The 14,693-nt window shown below is 39.7% G+C and overlaps 1 protein-coding gene across 1 annotated transcript; it reads left to right on the top strand.

Moving 5' to 3' along the window:
- The first annotated feature begins 438 nt into the window (after positions 1–438).
- On the top strand, positions 439–14,582 carry col8a1a (collagen, type VIII, alpha 1a). The gene is made up of 3 exons (XM_044050986.1): positions 439–523; positions 10,452–10,746; positions 10,910–14,582. The coding sequence occupies exons 2-3, from the start codon at positions 10,461–10,463 to the stop codon at positions 12,844–12,846; spliced, it is 2,223 nt and encodes a 740-aa protein (XP_043906921.1). The 5' UTR covers positions 439–523; positions 10,452–10,460; the 3' UTR covers positions 12,847–14,582.
- The last annotated feature ends 111 nt before the right edge of the window (positions 14,583–14,693 follow it).

Genomic DNA, 14,693 nt, shown 5'->3' with positions numbered 1-14,693 from the left:
ATACAATACAATACAATATAATATAATATATTTTTACGTGCATCCCAGGCTGATCTTTTTATTTCACAGGTATGAGTCAGAACATTCATTTTTAACACTCACCTCCACTGTGGCTCAAACTGATGTATAAAGATTTATCTCACTTTATTTTTGCAGTCAGTGGCCAGTGGGTGACAAAATAAATGAGGCAGACATTCCTCTTTATCATTGTCAGTCACTGCGGTCAGTCAGCACAGGGATGTGAGCATGTTTTGACACTATAAACTGTGGTGTATAATTTTTCTTTTTGGTAGGCTACATTTATTCTCTGCCAGTTCCCTCCATCCCTCCCTTCTCTCTCTCTCGCCCGCTCTCCCACCCACCCAAGTGGCTCCACCCTCCAGCAGATATAAGCTGTGTCCGTAAGGTGTGCCTCTGTTATGAGCACATATCCCAGGGTTCCCTCTCTGTGATTGTCAGTCTGCCGGCTTTTCTGTCTGCGAGTCGGCAGTGATTAATTCCCTATAAACGGCCACTTACAAAGGTAAGCACCACACTTTTCTCACTGTGTCTAATATTCATTTTTGAGTTTTCGTTGTTCATTTGTTATTTATGAAATTTGTTCAAAGAAAAAGTTGTTATTTTTTTCCTCTTTAGTGAATTGTATTTGCAGTTCCGGGTGTTGTTGTTCCATTTACTATGTATGTAATGGAGCTTTTATTCTGAGCGAATGAGGTTTGACTGATGATCACAAATTGATCCTTTTAACACAAGCTGACCCACTTAGGATTTAACATTTTATTGATGTAAACTGAATTGCTGATTCAAACATACACATTAAAGACAAAATAAGATCCTCATTTCTTGATTGTTCTCAGTGTTAGAAAAGTTGAAAGACGGAGACTGCAGAGGAATCATTTTTAATACATTGTCCAACTGTATCTTTGTTCTTTGTTGTAGAAATGAAAATTGCTTAATTCTGCCATCAGATTTGATAGGCCTCACAAATTTGGCCTTGAGCAGTGAAGTTAGCATTTTCTGCACATCTCCATCCTGCTGAAAACATGTTCACAGGGTTTGTTTCTCAAGCAGCTGCATGTCTCTGTACAGCAGCGAGGCTGATTCCTCCCAGGGCTTCAGAGAGCTGCAGCGCACATCTGTCTCTGTGAGAGGAAGCCTGCGCTGAAGACACATTTTCGGGACATTCGAATGTTTTGTGCGGATGAGTGTGTGCGTGCAGAGAGCTCAAGCCAAACTGTCAGATGCATGTGATGGGGGCAAGTGCAGCAGTTTGGTGAGAAGAGACTGCAGAGCAAACACAGCAGCAGCTCCGTCTCTCTGGGCTGATTTGCTCCATCAGTCGCAGCAACATTTAAATTATTCACATACAACAAGATAAAAATCTCCATGACTTGATAATCATGTTATTACACGTTCATGTTCTACTCAGTATCACTCTTTATATATGGGGGCAAAGTGAGTAGTTGATCTGAGAATTCAAAAGCCTCAGCAATAATACAATTGTTGTGTTTTCAGACCTGTTCAGTTGAGACTATATGAGACAGTTGTACTTACTGTATGAGTAAAACATAACTCCAATATGTTTCAGAACTGCTGCCATATAGATTCCTATATTTACAATTAGAAAATTGTCCCATTCTTTCAGTTCTACGTGTATGAATGAAAGCACTATCACATGTGATATGTGTCGCTTGCCTCTGCAAAATATTAACACAAAGACATTTTGTTGGTCTCATCTTATTAGCCTTTTCTCCTCCTTAATTATTGATTTTTGCAGTTTTGCCGCGCTCTGATCTAATGTGTGTGCATGATCCTCAGAAGACAAACAGTCAAATAAACAATACCTTAAGTGAAAATAAAATCTATCTAACATGCTAATTAAATGGTTTAAGTGTTCTGCACCTTCCTATCTCCCTTTTTCTGGCTTAAACTATAAAATGAACACATGGGTCCTGCATTGACCTCTGAGTGCATGCTTGCAGGTGTGTGCACGTGCATGTATGTGTGTCGTGCCTCCCTGCGTACATTATTCAGCAAACTTAAGGAATGTGAGGGACAAAGGGACAAAAGGAGCCAATGGAAACCAAGAATGATGGTGGGGTAAAGGACCGGGAGAGAGGTAAACACTTTGGTCATTTAGCTGCACAGCTGTGTCACTGTGCGTACGTGTGAGTATGTGTGCGTGTGTGTGTGCAAGGTTTGTTTGAACGACGACAGTTGTAGCGTGACTTGTAGAGGTGTTAATTTTATGAGGTGTGCTTTGTGATAAAAGCTGCGTTTAAGGAGCCGAGGAGCTGCAAATGTTTTCCCCTTTCACTGAGAAACCACAACGTTGGGGCTCTTACCAAGACTGAGTGCAAGGGCAACTGCTGGCTTAAGTATAAATTTGTAAAATGGTCTGCGGTGCAGGCAGGAAGGCCGAGTGGTTTGCCAAACATGTTCAGTGGGATTTAAACACTAGGTTTTGGACAGGCTGCCTGTTTATGCACTGGGGGAAAATTTAAGTTGGACCTAATGTGGTCGTGTAAGTGACTATTTTAGGTTGTATGTGCTTGTGTGATGCTATATTGTGTACACACACATAAGAAGGCTTAAACGCCAACAGATCCATTGTTCAACCTTGTTCAACATATTCAACAACTCCCACAACAAGGTGGTTTAAAAAGACACACCGTCTCACCCTCCGACCCCTCCACAGCAGTCTGCAGTCACTGAGTGGCTCCAGGTCACCGCACCAGGATGTTTCTAAAGGGAGAAGGGGGCTAGTGAGGGCAGGCAGACAGCTGGAGACAGAGAGGAGAGAGATGAGGGTGAAGACAGTGAAGAACAGACACAGCTCTGTTCACACAGGGACGCAGGAAGAAAGAGAGACAGTGAGAAGAGAGTTGTCTGCCTCTGACAGGGGAGGGAGAAGAGACAGATGTGTCTGCAGACACAAGGATAGGAGACACTTTTAATCATATTTCCCATGGGTGTATGCATGTGAGGAGAGATTAAGAAGTGGTTTTAAGGTGGAATCTGGTGTGTGTTTGTGTCACACTGTCACAACAGCAAAGACACTGAAGCTAATTGTGATAAATATAAATGCACAATATAAGATATTGACTATTGTGATTACAAAATAAGAATAGAATATACAGTATATACATCAAGTATATATCAACCTTTCTCCTGTTTCTTGAACCATCCCTCATTAAATTGTCCGTGGTCTAAGGTGATTCTTTAATTTAAGTTGTTAACATGTGTAACTGTAAGGTACAAAGACAGCAAGAAGATATAAAGCTGTGAATGTGTGGGAGAGTGTATGTGTGTATGAAAATGTTTTAAATCTACTGGATGAACATAATAACTCGTCTTGCCCATGTGTTTCCTATGGTGGTAATTTTTGACCAGGAAAACTGACAAATCAAAGGTGGAACTAAGTTGTAAAAGTTGGGGTTACATTTGAAAAAAGGAAGGTAACATTTTAGCTCAGGACACCAGACCCATTTATGCAATCATCATCCTAGAAATCAGTTTCTGTCACTATCAATTTCTCCTCGCAAATGAACTTAATAAGAGTTATAAACTCTATGAAAACCTAAGCCCTTTATTAATATTTTTGGCATAGATACAATGTTTGGCTTTAATACATGACTGCTTTATGATTTTCATCATTTGTCTTTCCCTTGTTCCTTCAAAATAAGAGTATCTGCACCTATCTTTCACAAAAATGTGTAATTACTGATTCCTCAGGGAACTAGTATGGCATTGCAGTCACACTGACAAACATACTGACTAAATAATAATCAACTTCATTTAATGCACTGAAAACAAAGGCATTCAATTATACTAATGCAATCTTATGAGGTTTAAAAAAAAAATTAAAAATGCATTTTTCCATGATATTTGAGTCTGTGGCTATTTAAACATACTGTAGTCTTTATTGTCTCATTGTTTCTGTACACATTTGTTCAGGCGGCAACTAAGAAGCCACACTTAACTCAGATTCTGATCCTCAGATTCTGTTGGTCAAAGGCTGACTCAGCAAAAAAAAAAAAACAGCCAATAGACATAAAGTATGATGTCCATGAGTTGTCTTGTGTCACACTAATGATGGGCAATTTATATCCATGTTTCATTGATGTAAAATGTCAAAAAGATGGACATCTGGAAGTCGTCAAGGAAGCAGGGGCACACACATACGTGTTCGTTCGCACACGGGCACGTATGAGGTGGACTACTATCAAGTTTTTGCTTATTTTTCAGGCTGTCTGGGCCGGAGCAAGACGTGTTGAGAGCTCAGTGGTGTATGACCAGACACACATGATTCTGGCAACAGATGTTAAGAAATTAGGCTCCAAACCAAAACTTTTTGTCCCTCTCGACTGTTGTCGTAAGGTTAATGTGCTAATTAAAATGACAGGATGAAGATAATTATAGGATGTAACAATGTAAAATACAACATTTGTATTTAGAAAATAGTTTGCATATACAGTTAAGCCTGAGCAAATATGATATGGTATTTTTTTTGGCCGTGTCAGCAGAATGGCTTATGGTCCTCCAAAGATGAATCCTGGTCTTTTTCATATTATAGATGCTATCATACCTCGTAGTCTAAATGACTATCAACCATAGACTGTATAAAACATAATCTTGCAGTTTTCTCTGTGATGCCAGTCAGGAAGTAAGAATATAATGAATGACTCTGCTGGTTGCAAAAATAATTCAGTTTGTAATAGAATTATTTGAGAAAATTAGTCTATTTCTCTCATGATTCATGTCATCATGATTCATAACATCAGTAAACATTTTTCTGAGGAGTTAATAAGGTGATTAAAGTCTCAATCACTAGTTTCAGGTCTTCTTCAATAGGTGCCTGGTTGCAGGTGATTCAGTCAAATCATGAATCTCAGGGGTTTAAAACGGACATTCAAATTTTTATGACGTACCACTTGCTAAACTTTACCTCCTCAGACTTTTCCTTGAGGCATCATCAGTTTGTCATATTTCAAATGAAGAATGGAAAAAAGTATTTTGTTTCATGACCGAATATCTAAAATAAAAACAAATGACATGTCCCTCAGCTACAGTTGTACTTTGTGTTTAGGTTTAATGGAGCTCTGGGTGTTATGTGACTCTACTGCTGGTTGCAAGCCATCAGAGCTCACTGCCTACTATAAATCCATGGAGATCGAGCAATATGTTGCAGAGCTTGACGGACTGACTACAACCCTTATGACTATGACCATTATATAGTCCCTGGGGGGCTTTTCACCCGTATGGAAATAGTGAAAATCCTAATATTACTTCAGAACTTCAGTATCCCAACATCTTCAGATTTCTGATGCACTTTCCCTTGTCCGACACTTGAGGATGCTTAAAAATCACAGTAAAAGTATGTAAAAATAAAAAAGGTATTCAACTTAATTCATATTGGATTCTGTACCTGATGTGAAGTAATCACTACAATCACTACAAGGTAGAATTTATTGCCTGTGGAGTCCCATTGCTCCATCTTCTATGCGTGTTTATAAAAATGATCCACCCCTGCTGTCTCTCAGAATCTTTGGTGATTCGGTAAAATGCTCTGCCCTTTGCTTGTACTTGTCTGTTTTGGTATCCCACAGTACAACAGCTAGCCACCATATTCACTTTTCATTAATTCAGCCATTGAATAAATGAGAGGGCTGACATAATGCCTGGTACATACTGTGCGTCTATAGATTTAAACAGCTCAGTTTCCTGCCAAAATGGTGTTGTTTGTATTTCCAAATGCAGCATGACGGAATTTTGTGACATCAGCTACCGGAGCTCCATAAGCAAACATTAACATGCTGACACGTTGAGGTGTTAAACATACTTTCCTGCTACCTCACAAAGTCAATTGCATTAGCTGTAGACTTTTACTTTAGTCAACCAAAAAATACAGTAAACATACATGATACACAAAACAGAAAGTCATTGCTTCAGTGAGTATTACTGTGAGAATAGCTAAATCTATACCTGTCGGTAATACAGGACATTTGGAGAGGCCGTATCTTTGCCGTGATGGCAAAGATACAGCTGACAGACAATGATAGAGAGGTGTTTTACCACAAAATACAAACACATTGCTCCGCAGAAACTTCCCCAACTTGCTTTTTATAATGCACACAACCCATGTGCGGCCACATGTCTACAGTTCTCTCCTTGTGTGTGTGCAACTGTGCATGTGTGAGTCTCTTCCTGACTCATAAATAAGTCTGTATGGAAAGGGTGTGTGGTGAATAACACACTGGTGAAAATGTAGAACATGGTTGCTGTTCCTGTTTAGCCCCGGTTACAAATGGCCGCTTGTCAGGGAGTCATCACTGAGGAGGCCAAATTGTTTTTACAGCAGCGTGTGAAAAATTAAAGTGCAAACCTTACAGATGTGAGACAGCTCCCATCACGTTACACACGCCGTCACGAAATCTCACCGCTGTCACACATTTATATGTGACTTCATGTCTGGCATGGGCACGAATATAGATGGAGGGATGACACCAGCGTTTAAAAGTAGATTTAATGGCAGTAACAGACTTCTGTATAGTCGCTTTGTTATAACTGTGCCCCTCTCTCGCTCTGTTTTCTGTAATAACATGTTAATACGTGGAAATTGCTGGTTTATGTTGATGTCAGAGTCTGAGAGTGGCTCCACTGTATGAACAACTCACTCGGGAGGCAACACCTATGGAGAATAATGTATTGGAGTAAAGTGCACCAGGTAAAGACAGACGCTATTTCCATCACCCTGCAGTTGCCATGACAATGTTATGGCGTTGCTATGTGACACTGAACAGACCCTCGTTGTAAGGGTCCCTCTGATCTGTAGTTGCCCGTTTTGTTAGTTTTCCATGGCTTTAAAAACACCTGAACACACACACATTCCAACACTGAGCTGGGACGTTCCTATAAGGTAGTAAAACCATGACTTTATTTTCTTAAACTTTTTTATTAGCATGATCATGTTTGGCCAAATACTAACATTAAATATCACACATTCATATGTTGTATACCAGAAATAACATGACTAGGCAAATTAAAAACAATAAGCACGTAATAAATTACCGTTGTCTTTATTTAAAATAAATTTGTATAATTATTTAATGTAAAAGTCAATGAACCCATACTTCTACCACTACTACAACTATTAGTAATAATACTAATATTCATATTTTCGGGTGCTTTTTTTACACCCTGGTCCTAAGAAATTCACAGTAATTTACCGTAGGACACATGACAAAAGCTTTAATGTTGATGTTCCACATATTTTCAGATTTGACATTTGAATTCATGGATACGTGATTCAGATCCTTTGGTATTAATACTTTTGTGTCCTCACACACAACTATTCAAAACTATTATGTGCACAAACTATTCAAAACAAATGTTCATACATTTGTAAACTTACAAAATGAAATGTGTTAAACACTGATGTGTGATCATATAATGCTGCTGAACACTTCTCTCTTTTTTCTAGTATGCCATGAGATGAGATGCTGTATGAAAGTTTGCGCTTCTTTCAAAACTGAAAACACTCAGCCCCAAATTTCAAGACTCCAAAACATTTATTTTAACCTGCCAAATGCACGAAGATCTCACTTCCAGTCTCCACCTCTCAAAGGGATTTGATCACAGTATACAGTGGGTTTGTGTAGAACTATCAACAGTTTGTGTTATACAGAAAAATACATTTTTAAGGGATTGCTGTACAAATGGGTAATGCTATCGGGCTTATTCATTTCAGTTGTGCAAATGTATTAGTGTTGTCCTCAAATATCCACGTGTACAGTCATGGTCATTTTATCCTGTACCACACTCTAAGATCAACTTCATTGACTATTGCTCCACTACTGTCTGCAAAGCCTTTACAGTAGATTCATAGAACTGATTAAGCCACTGGAATAAAGGCTACAACTTTCACCAAGTGGTCAAAAATCGGGTCCACTTCTTGTAGGGAAGAATCAGTGGCATTCCTCTGGATTCTTCGGCATGTCTGGCCTCTGTCGCCGTAGAAACTAGGTGAGCTTCCTTCAAAGGCCACCTCTCATCGTGGAGACAGTGGCACAGCCATGTCAAAATCATCAGTCGACTGAGAAAAGGTGAAAGGGCGGAAAAGATCCAAAGAGCAAATGATGGAGAGGACAGTAAGGATGTGGTTGAGGATGTGAATTAGAGAAGCCACAGAAAACTTTGGTGCAATAAAACTCAGTCTGGGATCACAGTTGAACCTGAGCAATGAGGCGTGTCGATAAAGACTAAGAATGACAGAATAAATACTGAGAAGAGCAGTTGACACTCTTACTAATACAGCTGTAGAGCCAGTTAGAAACAGTTTTGCCCAAGTGGCAAACCTCAGTGACATCACCCAAAAGAATCCGAACTCCTGTTCTGACGCTTTGAGAAATGGAATATGACCAGCTCAATGTTGAGGTTTTGCGACCAGAGTTTCACAGACGTCACCTGCGACGTCGACCTGGCACGTATTGGTTGATAATAATAATCCCACTGGTGTCAACTAAAATATGCTCTACTTTTCCATTAATTTATCCCAACATTAACAAAACTAACATTATGTGCTATTGAAGAAGGCCTGAAACTAGAAATCGAGGCCATTAGCTACTCAGAAAAATGTTTATTGACTTTATAAATCAAGTGACAGGTAAGTTCCCATAGACTTCCATTCAAACTGACTTCTTTTTGCAACTAGCAGAGTGGCTCTTCAATATATTTTTACTTCCAGGATGCATTCAGCAGACATTATTTTAGTAATGTCAAGAATGCTCTTAATACTAATGGAAGTGGTGCATACACAACTGAGAGGTGACAGGTGACTCACCCGGTCAAAAGTGGAAAGAATCAGTGTAATGGTCAGTATGCTGCCCTCTTGTGGGCAACTGTAGTATGTGAATTTAGTGCACTGTGACTGATTTAGTGCCTGCCTACCAGGCTTAAGTAAATTAAATGATATACGGTATATCATAACTTACCAGGCACATTTGGACTCAGCCAAGTTTGAAAATTATAATATGGTAAAATACAATGTCAATGTACATGGAATAAGAAGTTTCATCAAAATAGGCAAAATTTCACGAATTTGTGTTATTTATGTGAAAACGGTGGTAGATTTTGTTTCAAGGAATAAAATCTGATTTTTGATAATTAAATCCTTAATTTGGTTGGTGGGAGGTTTACACCAAGGGCTATTAGAAACAAATCTAATAGGGTTTCCCAAGCAGAAACCATTTTTCAAAATCCTTTGCTGTATGTGGTGTATTATCAGTCTGAGGAATATAATTTGCAGTCAGAGCAGGATGTAAATAATTTTAAATATCAATGAAGTTGGACTTTGGACATTAGTTGGACATGAGTTGGACATTAACATTAGCCGTTTTAATGAATGATTTATGGTGGGTAATGGAATAATTATGTGATGGTTCCATGAGGAAATCTTCTTGTAAATATACTTATTGATAAAGCCAGCACATATCAGATCATGAAAATATTTGCATTTTAGAAGTGAAATGAATGTTTAGTTTTATAACCAATACATTTTGTAAAGAGATAATTCTATACAATAATATAATAATATAATAAAATATAATTCTGATGTTGAAGATTCATCAAGCTCTCCATTGGATCTTGAAAAATAATTATAAAATAGCAAAATACAGTTGAAAGTAACCCTATATGCTTTCACTACATATGTGAAGACAGTATAGGGGCAGCTGGTAGTCATTTGTGGGAGCACACAAAAAAGAGATTGTCAAAATCCATGTTATTGTATGGGCATGTTACCTGTTGAGGACTGACAAGTTAACAATGTTTCCTTCACCAATGAAACCCATTTATTTTACTACCTATAACAACATGGTAAATAAAAAAAATGATAGATCTGTGGACAATTCTGCATTTATTACCACAAGGTCCTGCTGTCTTTATAGATTTGACTAGTTTAATTTCAAACCAATCATTTTAGCTTTAATTCAAGTGAAGAGGGAGTCTGGGGAGAACTAATATTGGACTATACGTTTGAAGTGAAACTTTTTAACAATGACTTGGCATTCATCAACAATACTTTTTGAATGCAATAATATAACTAAGCAACGAGCTTTTCTTCCGAAAATATTAATTGGAATTACTTGTCCTATCTATTCTGGTTTTGTTATATTTGATTGTATATGCATAGGCCTACACAAGTACAACTAAACCTACACCCTTAGTCAAAAGACCAATGTGTAATTCAATCAAATCACCAGCAGAGGGTGACAGAGCTCAGCCTTCAACTGTCTGCACTAAGCAAATCACATTACTCATTTGAGGGCATTCATTAATATTGATAATCAAGATGAACAAACTCTTAAAGCACCAATAATTGATCTGCATATTGACATACAAAGTTTGAGATGTATCTCTGCCTAATAATATCTTGTGTTCTATATCTTTAGGCCTTGGTCATGCCTCCCCTCATCCTGACACTGCTAGAACTTGCAGCACTTACCTATGTGAGTGGTGGGGCCTTCTACGGACACAAGCAACACCCTCAGCAATACCAACCAGTGCAACACCACCAACAACACATGGGCATGGGGAAAGAGGGCTTTCCCCAGCAACAGTTCATTGGCAAAGAGATTCCTTATATGCAGTATCCACATTACAGGAAGGAGCTACCCCAGATGCCCATGTTCAAGGGCAAAGAAAATGCTCGTAAGGGAGGCAGATATAATGGTGGTCAAGACAAAGGTGAGATTGTTTAATATTTTGACTGGACAGTTCCCTCAAATCTTGGACAAATATGACATGACTTGCTAAGACATGACAAGGGCACAAACATTTAAATAACTTTAACGCATGTAGCACTTAATTTACAAAAGAATTGTATTTTGTCTGTATTTTATTTTGACAGGTCAGACAATCCCTAGTGGAGCTGAGGGAATTCCTCAGGGACAGCCAGGTCCAGCCGGACCACCTGGACCAGAGGGACCCCAAGGACCTCCTGGACCTCCAGGAAATGAACAACCAGGACCTGCTGGGCAACCCGGACCCGCTGGACCACCAGGAGTGCCTGGAATTGGAAAACCAGGTTTACCAGGACTTCCAGGCAAGCCTGGGGGAAACAGTGAGCCTGGGCCACAAGGAGAAATGGGTCCTAGGGGTGAGGAAGGGCCACCTGGACAGCCAGGGCCTCAGGGTCCTCCAGGACCCCCTGGGCTACCAGGAATAGGTAAACCAGGGGTACAGGGATTACCTGGTCAGCCAGGGATGAAAGGAGAGCCAGGTCACAAAGGATTGCCAGGACTACCCGGACTACCTGGACCCAAAGGTGATAAAGGAATGGGCCTGCCAGGCCAACCAGGTCACAAAGGTCTCCCAGGACCCCTGGGACCTGCTGGCCCAAGAGGACTGCCTGGTTCTGGGAAGCCTGGTCTGAATGGGGCACCAGGCATACAAGGCCCACCAGGAGAGAAAGGACATCCTGGAGAGCAAGGACCAGCTGGGCTACCTGGTGAAGGAGGGCGGCCTGGCCCACCAGGACTGCCAGGTCAAGGAAAACCAGGTCAAAATGGCCTGCCAGGACAGCCAGGTATACCAGGACCAAAAGGACATCCAGGACCACCAGGTTTGCCAGGAAAGCCAGGACTGCCTGGATTTGGTAAACCAGGGCTCCCAGGCCCCAAGGGTGATAAAGGTATGGGTGGACCTCTTGGGTCACCAGGAGCAAAGGGAGATAAAGGACATGGAGGACTCCCTGGCATGCCTGGACCCCCTGGTCCAAATGGCCCACCAGGTCCTTCAGGCCCCATGGGACCCCCAGGAGGATTAGGTGCCCCTGGTCCTAAAGGTGACTGTGGAGAAGGAGGACCTAAAGGGCTTGATGGAGCCCAGGGAGAACCTGGTTTTCCTGGGATATCTGGTAAAGATGGTCTTCCAGGAGAAAGAGGGGAACCTGGACCAAGAGGTCCCCCAGGGCTGAACGGTGCCAAAGGAGATGATGGCCATAAAGGCCTACCTGGTACCCCTGGTCCTGCAGGACTTCCAGGGCCAAAAGGACAAGGTGGGTTACCTGGTGAAGTGGGACCTCAGGGGCCCAAAGGAATCCCAGGAATGGACGGTGCAGCTGGGCCAATTGGTCTCCTTGGTCTTCCAGGACCAAAAGGAGATAGTGGTCAACCTGGTTTACCAGGAATTGCAGGTGAGGGGAGAATAGGTCTTCCTGGTCCCATAGGACCCCAAGGAACAGAGGGCCCATCAGGCCCTCCTGGGTTACCAGGTTCGGCTGGCCCTCCTGGACCACCGGGTCCACCTGGAGTACCTGGCCTGTCTCCTGACATGGCTGGAGTACTCTCTCAGATGGGTCCTGGACTAGATGGTGTTAAGGCAGGTAGTTATGGTAAAAAGGGCAAGTATGAAGGCAATGGGGCAGAAGTAATGGGTGTCAGTGGGTTGGAAATGCCAGCATTTACAGCCATAGCAACAACTCCCTTCCCACCTGTGGGTACTCCAGTTGTCTTTGACAAGACCTTATACAATGGTCGCCAAAACTACAACCCTCAAACAGGGATTTTCACCTGTGACATGCCAGGCATTTATTACTTTGCCTACCATGTCCATTGCAAAGGAGCTAATGTGTGGGTGGCTTTGATGAGGAATGATGAACCAGTCATGTATACATATGATGAATACAAAAAGGGTGTCCTAGACCAAGCATCAGGGAGTGCAGTATTACCTCTCCAACCTGGAGACACTGTTTATATTCAGCTACCCTCAGATCAGGCCTCAGGACTTTATGCTGGGCAGTATGTGCACTCCTCCTTTTCTGGGTATTTGTTATATCCGATGTAACACCATTCATTGTAGGGAGTCAGAGAAACTTCAGTGAGACTAAAATAGATGCATTTTTTGTATAACATAAAACAAGACCATAAATTAATTTAGACTGGGCAGTCTTTTTAATGTAAAATGAAAAAGTAACAACATAAATCTGAGGATAAGAAAGTATTCCAAGAGAAATATTAAAGATGGTGGTCTGGATATAGAGAAGCTATCATATAAACCCTAGAAGAAGCTGTTTAAATGAGAAAACAAAGATCTAGTATTTACAGGCCTACAGACAAAAGAATGGAGAAAAAGGCAAAGACCAGGCAAAGATGGTACCAGTTGTATTTTTATACAAAGGAGAGAAATAAAGTGCAATTTCTTATTAAGAATAAAATGATCAAAGGAATGGAAAAGAAGATAGAACAAACCTTACAATTCTAGTTACACTATTGTAACAGTTTTTGTACACGCACCTCTTCAAAACTGGCAGCTACCCCATGTGGTAAGAATGTGAAATGCAGTAGAAAACACAAAGACATTCTGGTAACAAATTTCTTTTTTCTTTTTTTTTTATTGCATGGGGAAAAACGTCTCCTAATTGTTAACAAGCATGTAGATACTTCTTGAAAAAGCCAGCACAGATCAGATCATGAAAAGATTTGCAGTTTAGAGGTGAAATTAATTTCTGGGTTTATAACAAATGGTGGAGTTTTGTAATTTTGTAATTAGATTAATTGTATACAAACCAATTCTGATGTTCTCAAGATTCATCAGGCTTTCCGTTGGATTACAATGAATAAATAAAATAGCAAAATACAGGTGAAAGTAATATGCTTTCGCTCCATTTGTGAAGGCAGTATAGGGGCAACTGGTGGTCATTTGTGGGAGCACACACAAATTAGATGGTTATTTTATGGGCATGTTACCTTTTGATGACTGACAATTGCTCCCATGAGTGAGAATCAAAAAGAAATAAGAATGTAATGTGTAATTGATTTTATGTTTTTGCATATACTGGATGTAGTAGCTGTAAAAAATAATTGTTTATGTTTAAAAAAAAAAAAAAGTTCAAACAAGTTCACAAATTTCCCTTCACCAATGAAAACCACTTCTTTCACAACTTGTAACAACATGGTAAATATGAGAAATTATAGATCTGTGAACATCTACAATTCTGCTTGTTATAACAATGTATTCAATCCTGCTGTGTTTATGGATTTTAATTTTAATTTCATACCAAACAAGAATCTCTTCAGAGATACAGTTTTTATACTTTATAGTTTTTTATTATTATTATTTTTCAAAAATAAATTGTTAATATACATACGAGTCATTTGTGGAAAACTAATATTGGACTATACATTTGAAGTGAAACTTTTTAACAATGACTTTGCATTCAACAATAATTCATGTGATATGTTTAGAAGTAATATAACTAAACAAGCTTCCACAATATCTTCGTTGTGCCTTATTTAATGTGCTGTTTCTTTGTGGTGAGGTTTGTGGAGAAAATGCATAAATCTGCATTATAGTTACTGGAAATTTCAGCAAGTCATACCAACAACTATGTCAATAATTTATTATTTTCTCTGCTGATCACCTATATGCTAAAAATGGACATCAAGTAAAAGTGTTTTTAAAGGGAGAAGCGTATTTACTTTTTTTTAACCATGGTGCTAATATTTTCAGTGTAACCAGTGAATTTATGTCTTTATGTTTATTGTTTGTTGTTATTGTCTGTTTTTCTTAATAAAAATTGTTTGATTAAAAAGCAGTTGACATTTATTTCTAAGATCACAAAAGGTCTATCATCTGAATAAGACTGGTATAAACTGTGTGGTTTGGACAATTTGGATAATTTGTCAGACTAA

Source organism: Solea senegalensis, linkage group LG2, assembly GCF_019176455.1.
Source record: "Solea senegalensis isolate Sse05_10M linkage group LG2, IFAPA_SoseM_1, whole genome shotgun sequence".
Taxonomy (NCBI): Eukaryota; Metazoa; Chordata; class Actinopteri; order Pleuronectiformes; family Soleidae; genus Solea; species Solea senegalensis.
Note: the sequence above shows the minus strand (reverse complement) of the source record. Positions and strands in the feature narration are given on the sequence as shown.

Coding starts and splice junctions, on each gene's coding strand:
- col8a1a (XM_044050986.1), top strand. CDS start 10,461: ATGCCTCCCCTCATCCTGACACTGCTAGAACTTGCAGCACTTACCTAT. Junction 10,747..10,909: donor TAATGGTGGTCAAGACAAAG/GTGAGATTGTTT, acceptor TTATTTTGACAG/GTCAGACAATCCCTAGTGGA.